This window comes from Miniopterus natalensis, chromosome 10 (genome assembly GCF_054644295.1).
Source record: "Miniopterus natalensis isolate mMinNat1 chromosome 10, mMinNat1.hap1, whole genome shotgun sequence".
In the NCBI taxonomy this organism is placed as follows: Eukaryota; Metazoa; Chordata; class Mammalia; order Chiroptera; family Miniopteridae; genus Miniopterus; species Miniopterus natalensis.
This window is the reverse complement of record NC_142090.1, coordinates 11,780,927-11,802,131: the sequence shown is the minus strand read 5'-3', so window position 1 is coordinate 11,802,131 and position 21,205 is coordinate 11,780,927. Positions and strand designations below refer to the sequence as shown.

General features: G+C 51.5%; 2 protein-coding genes across 2 annotated transcripts in view; both read right to left on the bottom strand.

Moving 5' to 3' along the window:
• The window catches only part of SLC13A4 (solute carrier family 13 member 4), a 36,341-nt gene extending 33,209 nt beyond the window's left edge, over positions 1-3,132 (bottom strand). Inside the window, exon 1 of the mRNA XM_087821325.1 lies at positions 3,034-3,132. Within this exon, the coding sequence (XP_087677451.1) occupies positions 3,034-3,132 (99 nt within the window). The remainder of the gene's footprint in view (positions 1-3,033) is intronic.
• A 5,760-nt stretch (positions 3,133-8,892) lies between these two features.
• Positions 8,893-20,924, bottom strand: FAM180A (family with sequence similarity 180 member A). The gene is made up of 3 exons (XM_087821381.1): positions 20,849-20,924; positions 10,531-10,631; positions 8,893-9,237 (listed from the first exon to the last, which is right to left on the bottom strand). The coding sequence occupies exons 1-3, from the start codon at positions 20,922-20,924 to the stop codon at positions 8,893-8,895; spliced, it is 522 nt and encodes a 173-aa protein (XP_087677507.1).
• Positions 20,925-21,205: the final 281 nt, after the last annotated feature.

Here is a 21,205-nt window from a genome sequence, read left to right as displayed (position 1 = left end):
GAGAACCTTCAGTCTTTTTTGTCCTGCTCATTACAGGGTCACAAGTCAAGGGAGGGGAGAAGGGGAGACAGATTGAAAACGAGAGACAGAAACTTTCCTTGTACCAGGTACCACTTTGCTTTGAAGCAGGAGAATTTGCGTGTGCCAAGGTAAGCTTGTGGTTGTAACGGTTGTTAATCATTAGAATAGGTTCCTGGAGAGAGTCACCAAGCCCCCTTCACCCAGCAGTATTAAGAACAGGATAAACTGCCATCATCGTTACCTGGACTTTCCTTAGAGCGGGAGAAAGACCAAGAGACCACCTTCCCAGGGCCTTTCCATATATTCCTCACTCGGTTCACCCGTGGAATTTACATAGACTTCCTTTTGCCCCTTCTCAACCTCCTCAAAATGCATAGATAAGCTGATACTCAGATATCCCCGTATAGTCTGAAGTTTGATTACAAGGGTCCTGAGCCCCCACATCTGGCCCATAGCTCAATCAATATTGATTGAACTGAACCGGGCTCCTCTGTTGACCAGCATTCCTCTGTTATCTACCAGGGAAAATATTCATTCTGAGAACCCCCGGCCTCTTATCAGGGCTCTGGCCAGCAGGTGAGTAGGGCGGTGCGTATGCAGGCAGTGCTTTTAAGGGACAGTGTTGTCAGTGGTTTTCTTTTTGCTCCTGTTTACAAATAAGAGAGGGGGTGCAAAGGTGGGATTTCCCCCATCAGATGTTTCCTGACTCTGCTACCCCCGGATGGTGGCCTCACTCCCTTTTCATGCAGTGATATCGACACCCCAGGGACATCCCACCCAAACCTCACTGGGAGGGGCTCGTGGCCTGTGTATTTGCTGCCGTCAGTGACTGGGAGGCCTTTTTGAAATCTACCTTGGGAGTTATATACCTTTTATTCCCCCCGGGGACCCCGAAGCAGGGCTTAGTTATGGAACGCCCCTCTTGTACCCTCCTCTTACGTAACATGGTCACTGAGTCTGGGCCCCTGGTTTTAGAGAGCTGGGCAGGAGAAAGGGAGAAGGTCATTCTAACCCTTCCTAAAATGTCACTTCGAAGAACCATCAGGACCACAGGTGAGGCGCGGCTACCCAGGCCCCTTCTCTCAGCTCCGGCCCAGAGCAAACAAGTCCAGCTGGGGGTCTTAAGGACTCAACATCAGAATCTAACAGTTGGATGCCAGGTACGAAGGATGGTGACCTCGAGGTGCTTTTCTGTCATCGTAAAGGAAGAAGAGCAGGGCCCTTGTTGACCCTGTGGCACAGAGAAGTCATCTTTGCGGGTTACGTTGGGGTGGGTGGCAAGCAGGCTGCGTCCGGTTCTCAGGGCATCGGCCACCCCAGGCTCCATCTATCATCCCGAGGGCTCTGGGCGTCAAAACACCTGCCCTCCTCTAACCCACGTGCACTGACTGGAATAGTCTACGCTGAGGTAGAATATTTCTATTTTCTTAAGGCACTGGTCATTCTCAATGGGGGGGCTATGTCCTCCCCCCCCCGAAAGGGGATCTTTGGTAATACCTGAAAGCACTGCCTGCTGTCATATGGGGGGCGGGGCCGTGTGAGTGACTGGCACCTAATTGGTAGAGACCAGGGATAATTTCTTTCCTTTTTTTTCTTTTTGTGGATACTTCTTACTAGTCATTGGTAACTAAGAAGCTCCAACATGGGGTCTCAGGATGAAATGTGGGGAACACCGCATCCTACAGTGAGGGTCCCCAAGGATGGGGCTGACTTCAGGGGACACTGGGCGCCTGACGCTGCTGTGGAGAAGCAGAGGGCAATGAGTCTCTGGATAGCATTCCCTTAAGTCCATTTGATCTTGAGTAAAAAAAAAAAAAAGAAAACTTGACAAGGAGAGTCAGCTCACTTGGACGCGGCAGAGAACTGACTAGTGTACGGGCCAAGAAAGCTGTCGGCAGTAATCGCTGTCTGCTAATCCCAGCCCGGCTCTAACGGGCGTCTCCCGGGCACTCGGGGGTATTTATTCTACTAAAGATTTAAGCCAGTTTGTTTTTAAGAAGAAGCATCTTAATCCCCTCTGCTTAACTTGACAGCTTAATCTTGGTTACCAAGTCACTCCGGGAGCTGCATGGTGGGCGCTCTTCCCTCCCACAGACACGATTAACCTCTCAGCTTATTTCCCCTCGAGTCTCAGGGGTAGAGGGGAGCCAGGGTTAAAGCCACTGGGGGGAGGAGGGGGACAAGGAGAGAGGGAGGAAGGGGAGGGGGAGGAGGGGCAGGAGGAGAGGGAAGGAAGGGGAGGGGGCCACGCGATGGTCTGAGAAGCAAGCCCAGTGCAGAGCCAAAGCTACGCTCCTCTGCTCACACCAACGGTCAAAAACTAGGTCATGGCCTAGAGTTGGGGCCTCTCGTTTCTTTTTTATCATGTCATCTGATGTTTCTCCTTCGAGAATACAGAGAAGAAAACACGATACAAACGACGCAAGGGTGGTCACAGGGGACCGGGGCAAGATGCTGAGCTCTGCTTTCCATCCAAAGTTCAAAGGGGTCTTTGGAGATGAAGTTTTAAATCCTGGTCATCAGAGCCCATGACTGGCCCTCAGATCCATGCGGGGTGCACAAAAGCCCGCTCGGGGCCATATCCCGCCCCACCCCACCCCACCCCAGGCCTGTATCCCTCCCCCATCCTCAGTGTCATCAAGACATCTTCCTACATCTCCAGTTGCTCCCCCATACTGATGGTCACATGTTGAGCCCTGACATCTACGGGACAGGGGTGTCCTTATCGGCACACGGCCTGGCCCTGCGGCCAGGGAAGGCCCACTGATTTGTGTGACACACTCCCGCCAGCCCAGCAGCCCCCCCTCTCATCTCACTCCTGGCTGGGGCTCTGGGAAAGGGGACCGGCAGCTTTTAGGAAGAAAGTATTCTAGCCTCCTCCAGAAAAACACGTCCACGTCTTCCACCCAACGGAAAAGCAGCCGAGGGGCGGCACAGGCACCCCCTTCCCCCCGCCCCCCCGCTTGGCCTCCCCCTGCCCCAGGGCCCTCGGAGGGGACAGGAGGCACTCACGCTGCTGGGGTGGAGCGTGGGCAGAGGCAGAAGCAGGATCGGCACCAGGATGGACAGCAGCAGCTTCCTGGCCCGGAGCAGGCCCTTCAGCAAACCCATCCCGGACCGCTGTGCGCTCTGGGCCTCGGAGCCGCCCGGCCGGCCAGACAAACGCCTTCGCTCCTCACGGTGCACTCGGTCCGGAGAGACTTCTTAAGCCCCCCTCGGCTTCCACGCGTCCTGTGTCGTCGTGGGGCAGAACGGGAGGGCAGTTACAGCCCCTGCTCGCCCAGGAGGCCGGGCTCCTTGCTCCTGCTGTGGGTGGGATCGGTGAGCATGGTTTCATGCCCGGCCAGAAGGAACTGGGAAAGGATGGGAAGCCGGGGCATAGCGGGTTCCCTCTTTGCGGGGTTAGTAGTAGAGTAATTTCATTTTAGGGCCAGCAAAAGTCCCCTTAATCGGTGAAAATTCCAATTCCACCTCTGCTGTAGCTGTTTGTCCTTGAAGAAGTCATTTAAAGGCTTAAAAACAATTCAAGATCCCAAGAGTACACGGTACCCTCTGTCAGTTTCTCTCTCTCCGATGGCCTGTCTTGGGCAGCACCAGTTTCACTTCCTACCTGTGCTCATGTACCCCCTTCCTTTAAATAAAATCTAGCACCCCCTTTCCTTAAATCCAGCCCCCTGAGTTTGTCAGCAGAAGATGCAGAGTTCAGTTGGGGCTGGGCTTCTCTCCCAGGGCCTGGCACCTTCCCTGAGTTCAAATTTCCTTCCTTCAAATTGATTTCCCACTTATGATTTGCCTTGAGCCTGGGCCTCCCGAGCAGGAAGAAAAAAAAAAAGTCCCCAGACATTCCTGGTTGTCACGGGACAAAATCTAGCTGGAGGCCCACCTTAACTTCCATTCACCTATGGGAAGCCAGGCAGAGGCCCACTCCCGCAGCCAATCAGAGCGTCCGAAATGAGGAGTCAGTAGCAATTCCAAAGGCTCTCTCCTCCATTGGACCCAGCAGGGGCCTGCTGATTCTGCAGAACTTAGGCAACTTGCAAAGCTTATTTTTGTTTCTCAGGCATCCCAGGGGCTGGAGTGATGACCAACATTGTAAACATAACCCTGCTTCCCTCCAAGCACTGCTTTGTCGTAAGAGACCCTAGGACACAGAACTGGCTCTGGGAGGGCCACTGCTGACCTAGTCCTTAGGAGGAGTATGTATCTGGTGGCAAGGAGAAAAGGAAATATTAATTCTGGAGACCATTTGCCCCAGAGTATACAGCGTTAAACCTTGCAGACTTCTCTGGTGACAAAGAGCATCCAATAAAGCATCCGAGTCAGCAGAGGGTGTGGGCCTGCAAGGAAGACCGGATCTTTGTAGGGAGAACTGGAAGGACAGCTGCCTCTCTGGAGAAGTCTAGATGCCAGTGTCATTTCAGAGGCCCTGGGTGCCTGGATGGCAGAGGTCTTTCTGGCTGGAGTAGGTGCTCCAATGCTCCTCTCTGAGGCTTTTTACCAAAAAAGAAGCAGAAGGCTTCCTTTGGCTGGGCTTCACGGAAGAGGTGGGAGGACAGGGAAGTTGACAAGCTCAGGGACAGGGCCTTTGCAGCAGGTGGACTCTGGACTTTTGCTGCTTACAGATCGGGAGAAGCTGTTAGCCTTTCTCAGAAAGGACATGGGGCAAGGAAGAAAAGAAAAAATAAAGAAGGAAAGAAAGAGAGAGAGAGAAAGGAAAAAAGAAAGAAAACCCAAGCGTTCTGCAAGGGGTGGTCCTCAGCAGCACGGCCCTGATCTGAGAGATGCTGAGCAGAGTCAAGGGTTATGAAACCCACGTTCTTGGATTCACGGAATGTAAGGAATGGTGCTCCGAGATCTATAGCTATGCCAGTTGGGAATGATCCCCAGGCTAAAGTTAAAGTGACTGGAAAACTGGCTCCAGAAAACCAGTTCTTCTTGACTACTAAGGCTGGTGCAACCGTGGACAGCCCAGGTCCCCTGAGAAACTACCTTGCTCTTACAGGATGGGCTGTGATGACTTATCTCTTTAAATGCATGTTAAAGACGATGGTATTTGCTACATTCGGACCTTATTTTCGTGAGGATTTCAAAACTCAGACTGGACAGTGCCACACGTGTGATGTTTTGGTGGCAAATATTAAAGAGGCTGGACAATAATAAATAGCCGTGGAAATCAACATTGCTGTTAAACCCACGGACCACTTCAAATTCCTGAGTGAGATGGGCTGAGACAACAAGGACGCCACTGAGCCTAAGAGCTCCATCATGACATATTTATTACCACTAGCGAATATTCGTTAAATAAAATTAGGTAAGGCGAGTGACACAGTATGGCCAGTCGTTCTTCAGAACTCTACCCACTTTTCAGATGAAGAGAACATTTTTCAGAATATGACAGTAAGAAATGTAAGACAAATACCACTTATATGAGGTATGGAAAGTAGTCAAACTCTTAGAAATGGAATGTGGAATGGTAATCGCCAGGGGCTGGGGGACAGGGAAAGGGGAGTTGTTGTTCCATAGATACCATTTTTCCAGATTGGAAGAGCTCTAGAGAGCTGTCACAGAACAAGAGCATGTAGTTAACATCACCATACACGAAAATATGGTTCGGATGGTAAATTCATGTTGTCTGGTTTTTTTTACAATAAAAAAAAATACATGAAAATGGTTTGGAAAATAAGGGGTGCCGTGTAAAGTCATTTAACAAGCATTTGATCTTAGACCAGGTTACCTGTGGAAACACCTTCTTACTGGTTCACCACTTAGGAGATTCTCCTTCAGTTTGGATTCAAGGTGAGCCCAGAGAGCAATGAAAGTTCCAGCACACAGATGTTTTTCAAAGTCTCTTGAGTGACACCAGAGGTAGCCATGAGGGCAACTATGGAAGGAACCTCCAGAATTTCTAGATCCTCAAATTTCCCAGCAATATAGAAACAGCAGAATTGCTTCCATAAGTTACAGGCAAGTTTCCACTACAAACATCACCCCCCCCAGTTATCCCGTTTATGAGTAAATGTGACAAAATGTGAGTTGGTTGTGGCTGTGGTGTGTACAGTGTGGCATTAATGAGGCAAAAAGGAAGATTCCCCTTCTGTCCAGTTGTCTGCTTTTCTGTTGTTGTTGTTATTAACCTTCACCTGAGGATATTTTTTTCCATTGATTTTTAGAGGGAGTGGAAGGGAGGGAGGGGGAGAGAGAGAGAAACACCGATGAGAGACACATTGATCGGTTGCCTCCCATGCATACCCTGGCTGGGGATCAAACCTGCAACCCAGGTATGTGCCCTTGACCGGGAATTGAACCTGAGACCCTTCCGTGCATGGGATGGTGCTCTAACCACTGAGCCACATGGGCCAGGGCCAGACTTCTTTCTTGTTCATTGGGCAGAGAGGCGGGTTTCAGGGTGGCGGTGGTTTTGTATGGAAATGAAGTCATGGTTAGAAAGCTTTTTGTGGGTAAACAATTAATTTGTATTCAGACTGAAATAGTGTTTAAGTATCTAGTTACTGAAAATGAAAGGTTCGTTGGTCTAAAAAAGGCCATGCCTTTCTTGTTTGTTTTTTTCTGTCATGTATCGCCACATAAACGTGGGCCCTGATTTATGGACACAGAAGCGTCTTTACTATTTTGTTCCAGGGTGAATGAACCACCACCCACCGCTGTCCCTGGTCTGGGACCCATCCTCCCATTCACGGATCCCCACCCTGGGAGCAGCCACCTATATCCTGACATGGTAACTGGGGACCACAGGGTGGGTCTTCCCAGCTGGTGACTGAAGGCTCCCAGACCCCTTCCGACGGGGTGGAGCCCCAGAGTGGGAAGCAGGGCTGCCGGTCAGGGCAATGACTGCACAGTGTCTAGGGACCGAGGCCTCTGCTCCCCCCTCGTCACCCCACATCAAGGAAAAGTGCGAAGTGAAGGTAGATTGTGAGGCTAACCTGCCTGTGGGCAGTCCCACCCCCGTCTCCACTTTGCCCTTTGTTTCATCAGACAGCGGGACCCAAAGGAGACCGCAGGCCACTGAGCTCAGGGTATGGATGCGGGCAGGGAGATAGTACACAGATGTCGCCCCAGGGCGCCCGGAGCTGCTTCCAGAAATGGGGGCAAAGATAATCAGAACCAGGCCCAAGGAGAGCCCTGCAGAGAGACTAAAATTAAAAAAAAAAAAAGAGAGGTGAGCAGAGTGGCCATGTCAAAGAGAGCAGGTAATATTAGAGAGGAAAACTGAGCCAAAAAGCACCTATCAGTCCGCATTTGAGGGGGGTAAGCGAGCAGTGTGATTAGGGAAGAAGAAGGAGAGGGCGTGAGCTATTAGCCTGCTGAGCCTGAGACCATCAGGACGCAAAGCCGTGTTTTGCTCTGGTACCTTCCTCCCACATTCTAGTATTTCTCCAAAAAGATCACACAGCTGGTGCTGCCAGGCAGAACTCACGTGCTCAACGATTTTAAAGACATCCAGACCAGCTGTTGCCCTCATCAAATAACAGTTGGTAAATACCCGTTTCAAAGGCAAATTTAGCCCAAGGAAACCTCACTCGTTCAAAGATCAGACTGTTCGTGATGTGAGCCTCCAGGACCAGGCTGTAAACCCGGGAGAAGCCAGAGAGAGCTCCGAGCGAGGGAGGAATCTTTACTGGAACCCAGGCCCTTCACTCCAGGCAGGGGCCTTCATCCATTAACTCATTACCACATAATTATAACAAGCCTAGCTATCTTATTTTTAGGCGATGGCAACTAAGAAAACAAAATGCAAAGGACAAGTGATGTTGGTGACAGATAAGAGCGCAGGCTTCTAGCCCGACAGCGAGGAAGTCAGCAGGAAAACTTGCCGGGATACAGAGTTAGCGCAGCCCGGGACCCCCCGGGGTTGGTGTAACAGCCCGGCAGACCCCTCAGGTCCGGGTGTGCTATCTCAGGGTTAATGAAATGATTGTGGAAATTTCAGAAGTCCAAGAGTCTTAGCGATTATGTTATCCAACCCCTTCATTAGAATGTTTCAGAGATACTAAAAGCTTAAGGCATTTCATCTGCGTAGTTTTGGAATTACGAAGTCGATATCACTAAAATGAAAAATCAGCATTTGAAAGAGTAAAGTTCCGTCGTCTGAAAACCAGCCTTGCTTGGAGCACTGAGTTCTCTGACGATGCTAAGGCATTTGAGCATTAGGATGGAAAGGGAAGGCCGCTGGTGCCCCCCTTGGTTAGGATGACCCTCTCTGCATTGGCTTGGCTTCTCTGTTCTAAAGAAAAGGCCTGCCGGTCTGTGGCAGACCAGCCTTCAGGTGAGAAAAGTCAAAACATCCCGCTCAGACAATTCCCGATGTTCTGACTCGTCTCGGTGACTTTAGAAAAGTTGAGGAGTCTACCCTTGGCTAACGTATTTATTGGCTGTAGCTCTCCCTTCTTTGTATCTTACTACAGAACCTTCAGAAGGCTGTGCATTCAACCCAGCACCCTGATCTCTTAGGGCCAAAGAAATCTGTCCCCCATCTTCCCCCCCTGCTCAAACCTCTATGACGTCTCCTCCAGCTGTGTCCTCTCTCGTGGGTGTTTGAGGCAGCCACTCAGTGTTGAAGCGGATCCTAGACTCTGCATGTCACCAGGCGAACCATTCGGCCTCTGGAGGCACCTTGAATGACCCCCTCCAGCCCTTTCTTCCGGCCCAGGTCACACTGTGACATGAATCAGATGCGCCTGTCAGGAAGCTACAACAGGTAAAGAGCATGGGGCCGAATCATTTTATCTCTGCTACTCTGAGCTGGTGGCATGTGTTGTGCTGCTGGTCTGTGTAAGTGGAGGGGAGAATGAAGAATTTCTGGATTACTGTGTGTGCTGGGCCCCGCTCCGGGTCCCGGTGCGGGCCAGTGTCTCAGGCAGACACTCTGGAGCCTGAGGACCGCAGCAGGTCCTGCCTGAGGGCCTGGAAAAGGCTAAGCAGGGACTGGGCCCAGATGTCCTTCTGGTGCCCTTGGGACAGGGCGGTCCGGTAGGCCGCGTAGGCCAGGGTCAGCGCTGTCCTTTCGAAGTCCTCTTTCTTGAGGATGCCCGGGTGGCTGGAGAGGCTGGCACTGAGGCGGCGGATGTCGGGGATGCGTTTGGGGATCACAGCGTTGCAGACGGTGCGGAAGGCCTGTGCCTTGCGCAAGGAGGCGAGCTCTTCGTCCCTGATGGAGATCTCCAGGTCTGGGCCGATCTCGAGTTCAGCTAGCAGGAACTGGCGAGAGACACGAGAGGCGGAAAGACATGAAGCGCTTGCACTGCTGAGGACCCCACAGATTTCTTCTCCCCTGCGTTCATTTGGGGAGGCAGCTGCGGAAAGGGCCTTGGAGTGCAAGGGACCTGGGTTCCAGTTCTGACATTCCCGCCAACCGTGTAACCTTGGACGAGCCACTTAACTTCTCTGAGCCTCGCTTTCCTCCCCTGTGACATGATTAGGAGCAAAAATACTTTACAGGGCTATTGTGGGGAATCAATAAGACAAACATGGACACCATCTAACACTGTCCCTGGTACAAAGCCACTATTTAATGACTATTATTTCTAGTGTCCCAGATTAATCCATTCTTCCCTTTCTCCCTCCCACCCACTGAAGATCTTCTAAGCCATGAACCGACTATTTCAGAACACTTTAAATCAGGGGCTGGGGATTGAAGGAGGCAAAGAATTATGCTAGGAATGAAGTGGGATACAGAGACTTGTCCTCACTTCCCCCTGCTCTTTAAGGGCAGGGGTGGGGTCTGCCACATGCATCCCTTGGCTGCAGCAGGCTAGGCTGTCTCTTCCATAGCCAGATAATTCTGGAACATGGAGGATGTCAGGGCAGGAGGGGGGTGTAGACTTGGAGATCACTGTAGTCCCTCATTTAACAGCTGAGGAGATCCAGGCCCAGAGAGACACAGTGGCTTCTGCAAGGTTACATAGCCGATGGGGGCGGGGGGGGGGGGGGGCAGAACCAGAACTAAAGCTCAGATCTAGAGCCTGGAATTTTACCGCCGAACCAAATAAAGCGGCCTTGGGAAGTCTCCCTGCGGTTTGGAGAAGTGGGGTCTGAGTGGCGGAGTGTGAGAGGCAGAGGAAGGGAGCCTTCAGGGTGGGCCAGACGGTCAGAAGCTGGGCTGTCACAGTTGGCAGCTACCTGAGACAGGGCTCCACCGAGACAAGCGGCCGGGCATTGCCTGAACCCAAGGAAGAGTCCTGCCTCCCAGCCTCTGCCTGAGACTCTTGCCCCACTCTGCTGCTTGGGTGCTGGGAGTGGCACCTTGGGGCCAAACCTAAATCTCTAATTTTGCCTCCAGTGACCTCCTAATGCCATCATTCCCTGTTCTGGCAAGTGGGAAAGGGAAGGAGATACAGGGACTACGAGGATTTGATGGCCCCCATAGTGAGTCCAGCCTAGTCCCTAAGGCAGCAGAGGCCAGTCATTTTCAGGGGCTCGGGTCACTTCTCCAAAACACAGAAAAGTTGCAATGCCGTTGGGGAGAACGTGGCCACTTGCACCCCTGCCTACCTCGTAGAGCAGTTCTACCTCCTCCAGGGAGCTCTGCAGGATGGGATTCAAGGGCATTGAGGACGATCTCTTGGGCCGATGGGCAGCAGGGAACAGCACGGCTGCAAGAAACGAAAGAATGAGCTCCACGGGCTGTGGCACTTGGCCTCCCCCCTCCGTAACCTTGAGGTCAGCCTGCCGGTCTTGAAAGTGACCGACTCGAAGCTGTGATGGTCGTGGAGATGACGGACAACGCTGGTGTGTCCCAGAGAGAGAGAGAGCTCCCAGGCATGTCAGATGTCACTATTTCAGGCCGGTGACTTCAGACCTGGCTGCTTATCAGAGTCATCCCTGAAAGCTTTGAAAATGTAGTGACCAGGGGTGGGCAAAAGTAGGTTTATAGTTGTTTGTGTGGTTATAATTATTACAGTAGCTTTATTAACTGTGTTTCAAGGACTCACAACCGTAAACCCGCTTTTGCCCACCCCTATATGTCAAGGGAACTTATGTTAAAATAAAACAGAAATGAGCAAATGGCAAACCCCTTCAAATTCAACAAATGAGTTCCCTAATTGTACTGTTCTACAGCAGTAGTGCCCATTTCAGCACTTGAGCAATATGAAGTCCTGGTTTATATTTACTGACAACCCTTTTCATCAGAGGATCTGACTTCTGGCCATTCCCCAGCCCTCTGAAATACAGCTGCCAAGAATCTGGACACAGGTGACAAAGGAAAGGAAGAGAGCCGCCCCAAGACCCTGACAGGCGGCTCTAGGGGTGTGTGGAGCCAGGCTCAGGGTTCCCAGCAAAGGCCAGCTGGCTTAGAAATGCATTTGGGACAAAGTCAATTACTTGCTAATGCTGTTCCACTGTTTCTTTGTGGGTGCGTTCAGGAACAGTAGCTGGAGGGAGATGGATGGGCGGCTATGGGTAGAGAAGGCAGACAGAGTAACGAGAGTTAGGACCTCACTGAGGACAAGTGAAGGGGAAGACAATGTTACAGAGTGTGGGAATAATCTTTATAAAGTGCAGTTCTCTGGGTGGCGTCAGGCTGGGAGCAGTCAGCCCTGCCCACCCCGAGGCCCCTGGGTGCACCAGGGCGCAGAGCAGACAGGATTGGCAAGCCTGCTGCCGGCTGAGAGAAAAGGGTACAGCCTCTTGCACCTAAGGTAACTGGGCAGGGGGATATGTCAGATGTTCAATCCTAAGTCAGACCCCCTTGATCTTAGACGACCCTTCTTTCTGCTGCAATATGCTGCCTTTCAAAACAGTTGTTCAAGCCCTGACTGGGCATGAACCACCAACACAGCAATTAAAAGCAAAACATAAATAATTGCCTAGGGAGATTTTGGGTAAACTTCATATTCTGGGAGATGCTCCCAAAGGCATAAATGAGAAAGTAAGAGTCTCTATTTGGCTGGTACCTTGAGTCCAGAAGCAGTAAATGAACACATTGTACCACTTGAGGAAGTTATGTCTTAGAAGTACTTAACATAAAGCACGCCATTTAAAAAAAGAATGAAAAATGTACAGTTTCTTCGACACGGGGTTGTAGTCTCCCAGAAAACTGGGTAACTAACTAAAAAACCTGAGACTCTGAGGTAGGTAGCGCCCCCTGAAGTTGTGCGAAGCACAGTGTGCATAACCATGCATGACAGCTCCGCTTCGTGGTAAAGGTGGCCTGGGGCCATCAAGAAAGGGCCCGCGACGTCCAGTGTACCGTGTTAAAGACGGCAGGAGCTGCATGGGCATTTTAGAAAAAATGCAGTGCAACGTGATAGAAACAAAACATCTTTGCTATAAAGACGTTTCCTGAAAAGCTCACTGGTAGGAATCTCCCACTGCCTGGAAATAGCAGGTTGGGTGGAGTATTGCTGTAATATTGCTTTCTCTCTACTTATTTATTATCTATACCACAAGTTCCTCTGGGGTTGGGATAAATATGGTTTTAGGTTTCTGGCCCCAGCAGATCCTGGCAGGCTTCTGGGCCGAGCCCTAGGTGCCGCCGTAGGCTCACCAAACCCTGCCCTGGGGGAGACCTTGGCAGGCAGTGACCTCTGCTTCCCCAGGCCACGGTGGGAAGGGGCCTGCGAGCTCCAGAGCAATGTTTCCTAGCCTAGCGCTTTAGCAGAATTTGTTTTCTTTGCCAGAGAAGTGCCAATTTCCCACAGAATCAGAGGTTTTGGGGCCTCTCTGTTCGCTCATTGCCTCTGCCTGTAGTTTTCGGTGGAGCTCAGGAGAGTGACGCGTCTCCTGCTCCTCAGTTCACAAAACCTTGACTGCACATTAGCATCACCCCAGGGGCTTTAACAAATGCTGGTGCCTTCCCTGGCCGGGGTTCTCAGTGGTTAGAGCGCTGGCCCGTGCACCGAAGGGTCGCAGGTTGGATTCCTGGTCAAGGGCACATACCTGGGTTGCAGGGTTTTCTGTTGTTGTTGTTTTTAATATATCTTGATTGATTTCAGAGAGAGGAAGGAAGAGGGAGAGAGAGATAGAAACATTAATGATGAGCGAGTCATCGATAGGCTCTCCCCTGCATGCCCCTGACTGGGGGTCGAACCCACAACCCGGGCATGTGCCCTGACAGGGAATCGAACCCCGATCGCCTGGATCCTAGGGCGATGCTCAACCGCTGAGCCACACCCGGCCGGGCTGGGTTGCAGGTTTGATCCCCGGCCCTGGTTGGGGCACATATGGGAGGCAACCAACTGATGTTTCTCTCTCTCCAACCCACCTCTAAAAAAAAAAAAAAATCAATGAAAAAATATCCTCAGCTGAGGATTAACAACAACAAAATACTGGTGCCTGGGTCCCAGGTCCAGAGGTTCTGACTTAATCGAAGTAGGGTGCAACTGAGGCAGTAAGATTTTTAGAAGCTTCCTAGGTGCCTCTAATGGCAGCCAGGGCTGAGGACCAGAGGGTGCGTGACCACGGTTGTGGAGAAGATGCTCCCTCGGCCATACGGCCTCTCTCAGGTTGGCCCAGTGGCTCTCAACCTTGACTATACATGAGAATCACCTGGGAGTTAAAAAAACCCAAATGCCCAAGGCCACTCCCAGGCCAGTTCCTGGGCACCTCTGGGGTGGATGAAGGCATCAGAACTTTTTATGGCGCCCAGGTGACTATAACGGGCAGGCAGGGTTGATAACCACTGGGCATCCAGATCCACAGCCAAGCACACGGCACCAAAGTGCAAAGCTCACTCCCACCTGAGGCCTTACAGGATCATCTGGAGGCCAAGGCAAACGAGTAGAGACACAAAGAGGGTGTGTGCTTTGACTGCTTTCTCCTTGGTGGGAGATGACACCAGGGCCAGACCTGGCCCTAGACTAAGGTGTGACCTGTTCCTATGAAAGTGTAGATGAACCCTCTTCTCGGGCTAGGATCTGAGAGCAACTTTACTTCTCTAATTCTTCTTCCAGAATTTCTCTCTTATTATGAAATTAAAGGTACTGGTTGCCTTAAAAACATTCACCCCCCTGCAGGCGAAGCGGAAAGGAGGGGAGCATCCAGCTCTGGGCCTGCATCTCAGCGGCTGCCCAGGCCTCACTCTGCATGAATGGAGATGCTGCATGTTATGTCTGCTCCATACAGTCACTCCAGATGTTTTTGTCCATAAAGGTGAAGTCTGGACCCTGCAAGAAATGTAAGTGCCCAAAACAAGGGCTTCCAGAGGTATGTGTGCAAAGCTTGAAACTAGACTTGCTCCCACTTGGTGAGAAAGCCAGCCCTGTTCCCCCAGGAAGCCTTCCCCGGGAGCCTGCCGCACACTGTGGTCCCCTCTCTGTCCTGTGGCTTCTGCATCCCCCCCACACAGCTCACATCTTGCCCGCTACCCAGCTCCCAGGGCAGAAATGGGCTCCACACTTGCTCTGCTTGACCTCAGTGCCTGCGTGAAGCTGGGCGCTGAGTGCAGGCCCAGTGCCTATATTTTGGAGTGATAGTATAAAAACCCAAACAGCTGTTAAAAATAAAAAAGAACAACAAAACAGAACATCCCTGGAGACTCTCCCACTCAGGCTTTGCTGGGCTTTCTTCCTTTCCCTTCCGTCCCATCTCCCAAATTTATGGAGGTCATTTTAAGTTCAGCTCCCGCCTCACTGCCAGCCATTGGGCAGCACAGTCTTTGCAGGGCTGATCGGAAGAGACCTGAGTGCTCCTCCTGGACTGCCATTAGCAAGGGCACCTCTGAGGGAGGAGGGAGAGGGGCATGGGCTGGGGAGACCAGGGACTGACTGGCAGAAGGACCCCGCACCCGCCTCGGCACCACCTGAGCACTGAGCTTTGGGCAAGAAGACTGCTGGCACAGTTTTGTCAAAATCGCTGACCTTGTGTACTTTTTTGGTGTAAAACTGGGCCAATGTGTTTCACTCAATGCTCCACACCCAGCTCACTCTCCAGCTATTTCTTTAGGGTGTAAATGAGCCACGAGGGCCACTCAGTGTAAGGGGACAAGAGAGACTCCCAGTGTCCTTGTATGCCAGTCTGCTGCACGGGCTGGCTTTGGGGCAGGGAGCTGTGAGCTCTCCCTGCACTCGCCGACAGATGAGCCTTGGGGAGAAATTGAGTGTTTACGATTCTGTTGGACAAACCAGCACAGACCAGAACAAACGATTCACTTGCCGAAGGTCATGCCGCGTGTACTGAGTTAGTGCAGAAATTGGACCCGGACATGCAGGAACCACGTGTCCCAGCATGTTCTGTCCATGTCTCCTGTTGAAAGACACGTTTAGACCTCAGACCCAAGTCGTTAAATTGCGGAGCTCAGGTGTAACAGCGGCTCAGGAGCCCACTGTGTGCCCAGCAACGTGCTTTGTGCTTTCCAGGTGCACCTTGTGAGGTAAGTATTCCTATCCCATGTTAGAGATGCAGAAACGTGGAGGTTAAGAAACTTGTCCTGGGCCATCCGATTTGCTTGCTATAGGGCTGAGATTAAAACCCAGATCTCACAGACTCCAAACCCACCCTCGCCAACAGGGTGAACAATGCTATCTTTTTGTAGGCACAGCCGCCCAAAGTCTGGATGTTCCTCAGTTATGAATAACTATAGGAAGGAAAATGTTAATTGTGAATGGATGAATGGATATGGTCTAAAACATATTCTTAAATGGAGCACATGTATTTTAAAAGATCTCTAACTTTGATTTATAATGTGATATAAAAGGTCGTATGACTACAACCCAATGCTCGCTCTTACACAGATCCTCACCCCCTTTGCTCCCTCTGCTCCTGTGCAGTCACTTGGCATGAAGTCCCACCGCCTCCTTCCCGACCCGCAGCTGCACCTGCGCACCCGAGTGTGGCTGGAGCAAAACACAGCTGTTGTCTCACTGGAAATTCAGGTCGTTATTCTCACGCGGCCCTTACATGCTGCCCGACCCTTCCCCTTATTTCCCAGTTCCTCTCTATTTCTCTGTGGAACAGACGATGACTTTAGCCCCTCTGCTTCCTCCCTAAGCCAGTCACCGCCTCCTGCCCAGATACCGACTCCTGTCACTGTGCATGCCCCTGTCTACAGCCGACTGTCCCAGGTATGTGAAGTCTCCAAGAAAAATGCGGCTCACCTCTCCACCTTCTCTCCTATGTGGCTACTTTCCCCCTCTCCACTGGATCGTTCACATCAACATGAAAACATGTCACTTCTTCTATTAAAAAAAATCCCTCCTCCCTGTCTGCTCCCCCCCCCCCCCCCCGCCTTCAGATTGCACAGTTCTGGCCTCATCTTGGGCTGTCTCCTCTCTCCTGCCCTCCTCACTTCCCTACTGGTTTTCAGCTTTTTATTTCCAGGCCAGACTTTTATATCCAGCTGCCTACAGGAGTCTCCTTGCGGACATGGAGCAGTGATCTCTCCTGATCCCCAGCCCAGTCCCAAGCCCCAACGCACACACACATGCACGCACAGATCTACTTCTCTAACTGTCTTCCCATCTCTCTCAGTTGCTCGGGCCCCAAACCTGGGAGCCATCCTTGACTTTTTCTCATTCCACATCCAACTAACCGGTCAGTCTTGTTGGCTGTACCTTCAAAATAGAACTGGACTCTGGCTACTTCCTGCCACATCCTTGCTAGCTCCCTGGTCCAAGCCTTGAGCCCCTCTCTGATGGTGTCTCTGCTCCCATCCTGGGCTCCTGCCCCTATTCTCTTCTTACAGAAACTAAAGTGATTCTGTGCAAACACAGGTCAGATGATGTCATTCCTCTGCCCAGAGCCCTCGATGGCTTTCCGTCTCACTTAGTAAAAGCCAGAGTTCTTCAGATGGCCGCCAGGAACTACACAACTAGACTTCTCGCTCCATCTGAACTCATCTGCTCTTCCCCTGGCGCATGCTTCCCCAGCCACAGGCCTTCTCGCTGTTCCTTGGGCACACCACACATGCTTCCACCGCAGGCTTTTGTCCTTCTGTTCCTTCTGCCTGGAATACCCGTTTCCTTCAGGTCTTTAGTCACCACCTCAGGGAGGCCCTCCCTGATTACCTTATTGAAAATCATAATCCTTGATACCCTCTAACCTGTCCTGACTGTATTGCCATCCGACAAACCAGATGCGTTGTTTCTATATGTTTGTTGTCCATTTCCCCTCCCTAGAATGTCAGCTCCACGAAGGCGTGGGATGCTGTCCCTTTTGGTCACTACTGTATTCCCAGTGCCTAGCATCCTGCCCAGGGCTGTTTGTTAAAGGAATGAACGATTCCATAGAAACACATTAACTACCTTTGTCACTAAGCTCTGTTCTTTCCAAACAGAGTGCTTCACTAAATCTTTCTCTTTCTAAACAGGGTGATTTTAGAACTTATTCGCAGTCCTAGGACCTGGTTAATCGTCAGAAAGTAGATGTTGTCTCCTGTCTGCCATGCTCTGTCTTTATCTCTGAGGAGCCCCTATTCTGGCCTGGGAGAGGCTACTTTTAATGATCTCGGTCAAGGCTGGCACCTGTCTGCTCCAGCCCTCAGTCCGTCCAAGTTCTCTTGCTCAGACGTATAGGTAGAAGGCTCTCTGAATGAAGGAGCCTTTCTTTCCTTTGAGTTTTTATAATCTGGGATAAAAACCACCCCTTCTCCCCTCCCCTCCGCCAGGAGGTTCAATATAACAGAGCAGCACCGAGGCTCACCACGGTTTCCACTGAGCTGCGAGCAGCGTCTGCACCAAAGAGCTTGTTGGAAAGGATTCCGACTGCAGGCCGCTTCGAGCCAAAACACAACCATATTTTTAATGAATCAGTTGAAGCAGCTCTATGGAAAAGGCCAGTGGGTGTGGAAAGGAAACGCTCTGGTTTATAAAAGATCTTTTGCCAGATCCTACTGATGTCATTAACTTTTCTGCTCCTGGGCCAGCCCTTTAGAAACACAGTGATATTCTGAGCGAGCCAGGATCTTGGCCTGGGCGCTGGGGTCCAATGGGAGTGCTTCTGGAAGGGCTTCTGTGAGTCGGCTCCCCTTGGCCAGATGGTCCCACCACCCAGGGGAAGCTCCCGGCTGCTGGGAGGAATGGAGAGGGGTGAATGACAGGGAGGCTCTGCTGCCAGGGACCTGGGGTGGGGGTCAAAATCCAGTTCTGTCCTTGCTGCTGAGTGATTTGGGACACATTCCCTCTTTGCCTCACTCCAGCTTTCTTACCTGTATGTCGTCAGAATAGCATCTGCCTCCTGGAGTGACTAGAGTAAACGAGGTGTCCTCAGGAATGCTCCTCCTAGTCCCTTAGCACTTTACTGACCGATGGCCCTTTGCTTCACTTACGACTGAAAACTCACATAACACTGAAATGGACACCTGAAAATGACTTAAATTCCACTTTAGTTCCACTTGAATTGCCTTCCCTATTACATTGCTTTCAAAAGAAATAATTTGTGTGTATTTAATAAAAACAGCTATTATATAGTAGTTAATGCATCGATGTTTTTTCTCAAGACCGGCTCTTTCCCTCCAGGCCCCCTAGCACTGCCCTGGCAGGAGCTGGGCCCGCTGGGACGTGAGCCAGGTGTGGCCACCTAACCACAGGGGAGTCATTTGGCCTTAATCAGGCTGGCGGGGCTGGAACAGTGATCCTGGCCTGGGGAAAGCTACCTCCCAGGGCAGAATCCTAGACAGCGCCTCTTAGGGAGAATATTACCGGTAGGAAAAGGGATGGCCCGACAACAGGGTGTGTTGCCGTTGGGTTTCTCTCTACATTTCTATGTGTGGGCGCAGGACTGGGTGGGGGAGGGTGGAGGCCAGTGGTGGTGGAGGGAGGGGGGGGTGAGGTTTGGAGAAAGAGGAACTCTTGGGGGTGGTCACCCTGACACTGTTTCCAAAGGGAATTCTCCAAAATTAGGCCTGGGTTTGGGGTGGGGATGGGATAAGAATGAAGATGAAAGGAACAGTAAATACATTTGGAAAAACTGTTTTTATTTGGGTGTGACGCCCAGCCATCTTTAAGGAAAGATGGCAATTGAGTAGTCCTTTTATAATTAGAAAAAAAAAAAAAAAAATGTTAAAAGTGAGAAAGGATCCACTATGCAGAGGACTTCCGATGGTGGCTGGAAGGACTCCGTATTGTTTGTTGACTCCACACTGACGTGAACCACGAATCTAGCTTAACACTCGCTGCCGCACCCAGGCCTCGGGTTCAGCCGAGTGCGTCCTGGTTGTTACTGTTGTTGGGGGCAGACCTTCCCCCGTGAGGACCCCGTGGGGCCAGAGCAGTTGCTCCCAGGGTGTTGCTATAGGACCGGCTGTTGAGAATCTCAAACTCTCTTTAATGAAATTATTTCATTTTTTAAGTGGCTAACATTTATATAGTGCTTCATCATTTACAAAGCATTTTATTTACATTTTTAATCTGACCCTCACAACAGCACAGCGAAGGTAAGTTTTAGTATTGTTAATATGGTATTTGTTAGTGAACTAAAGCTCAGAGAGGTTAAGAGACTTGTCAGAGGTCACACAGCCCCATTAGAGGCAGAACTCAAATCTTTGAGTTCCTTGCAGCGTAGCTCGTGATGCTGTGGTCGTGTTTACAAGCCTTGTTACAAACCAAATCATCTCATCTGGCTTTCTAACAGCCTGTGCGTTAGGAACAGCGGATTTTATCATCTCTTCTTTATAGGCTAAATAAGTAAGGCCCCCAGTGTCACACAGGGTAAGTGGCAAGACATAACTCCCATGTCTCTTTGCTCTCTGCTTCCAAGTGTGGCCCCTAAAGTTTGTGCACATGTTGAGTAGGGAGGTGTGTGTGTGAGATGGTGGTCTTTCCAGAAATAAAGGAAAATGCTATACATTAATTATTTGCCCCAGGGCAATAATCATTTCACAGCTCATCTCAGAGAACTGGCAAGTCCCTAAGCTCAGGCTTAAAAATGAGGGACTAAAATCCCAAATAAGCACAGTGCCCAACCCTCCTCCATCTCAGCTCCATCTGCCCTGTGCCCTTTGTTCCCACCGGCTGGTCCTTCATCCCTGACACTCTCCTTGGGACCCAGGAGGCTCATCCTTCCGCCCCTGTGCCAGTCTTCAGTCTAGTTCTGATCTCCAGAAACACCTATGAGCCTGGCTTCTCTTTCCAGTTCTTTCCCGGAGAGAGAGACCTCAGTTGACTTTAGGTGGTGGGCGGGAAGATTCCGGTTCAGATTGGCACGAGTGGTCAGCACTCTTGGTCCCTCACTTCCTGACGGTGATAAACTCTAACAGGCTGGAGGTGCTGTCACCGTCTGCCACCTGGAGCTGGTCTGGGGCACAGAGAAAAGATGACATGCCAGCTCTGAGGAACTGCACCACGAGGGCAAGGAAGTTGACCATGAGGGTCAAGACCATGCTGGCTCATCCCTTGAAGAGGGGGACTGGTGGCCAGTGGGGGCAGCTGGCAGGTAGACTCGAGGATGCTGAAGAATCACCCTTCCTCTCCTGCCACTGGGCCTGCTCTGCCAGGCTGGAAAGACGTGTCCACCCCCGGACAGGCTCTCCAGGTAGCACCTGGGTGCCCACACTCCCATCCTGTTGGCATCGGACCTGGGCACCTGCTCTGCGCACGCCGGGCCCAGCTGCAGAAGCCTGGGGGAGGGAACTGCGGGGAGTGTGTCCACATTCTGTGAAGCAAAGGTGACCTCGTTCTGGCGTGTCAGAGAGGGGTGCCCTCTGCGTGCCCCACCTTGCTCAAGTCCCCTTAGCTGCTTTGATTTTTTTCCAGTGGCATTTTCCCTGTCACCTTCTAGCACCTTCTAATGTGCCAAGGAGCATGAAGCAATCTGCAGAGATGAGATTAAAGGAGGGCTTTGGGCTTCTAATTTCCTCTCCCCCCCGCCCCCCAATTCCTAATTGTACTTAAGAAAGAATGATGAACATCAGACGAATAAATAAAAAGCAACTCACCCCTGCTCCACCTGCGGGACACAGTGGCCTGAGCATCGTAGCACAGCAGCAGCAGCAGCAGCGTCTTCCAGCACATCTTCTCCTCCACCAAGGGGAGAAGCTGCCCTCAGCCCCGGCGGGACCCCAGGAGCCCCAGGTGTGCCCGTCCCGGTGCCCCTGGGAGTAGGTACAGCTCTTCCCACCCTTCCCTTCCCCGGGAGCAGACGCCCTGTCCCGCCTCGGGAGGTGGAGGCAGAGGCTGCCTCCTGGGGGCACGGGAGTGGGGACCCGTCTTCTTGCGACTCTCTCTGGGATTGGGGGACTGGGCTGCCACAGAGAGACTCTGTTTTTGAGCACATCTGGAGTGACTCACGGGGC

Excerpts from the sequence above, each read along its gene's own strand:
- FAM180A (XM_087821381.1), bottom strand. The coding sequence starts at position 20,924 with ATGTGCTGGAAGACGCTGCTGCTGCTGCTGCTGTGCTACGATGCTCAG. Across the intron at positions 10,632-20,848 it reads GTCCCGCAGGTGGAGCAGGG|CCGTGCTGTTCCCTGCTGCC; the intron begins GTGAGTTGCTTT and ends CGTTTCTTGCAG. Across the intron at positions 9,238-10,530 it reads AGGTAGAACTGCTCTACGAG|TTCCTGCTAGCTGAACTCGA; the intron begins GTAGGCAGGGGT and ends GTCTCTCGCCAG.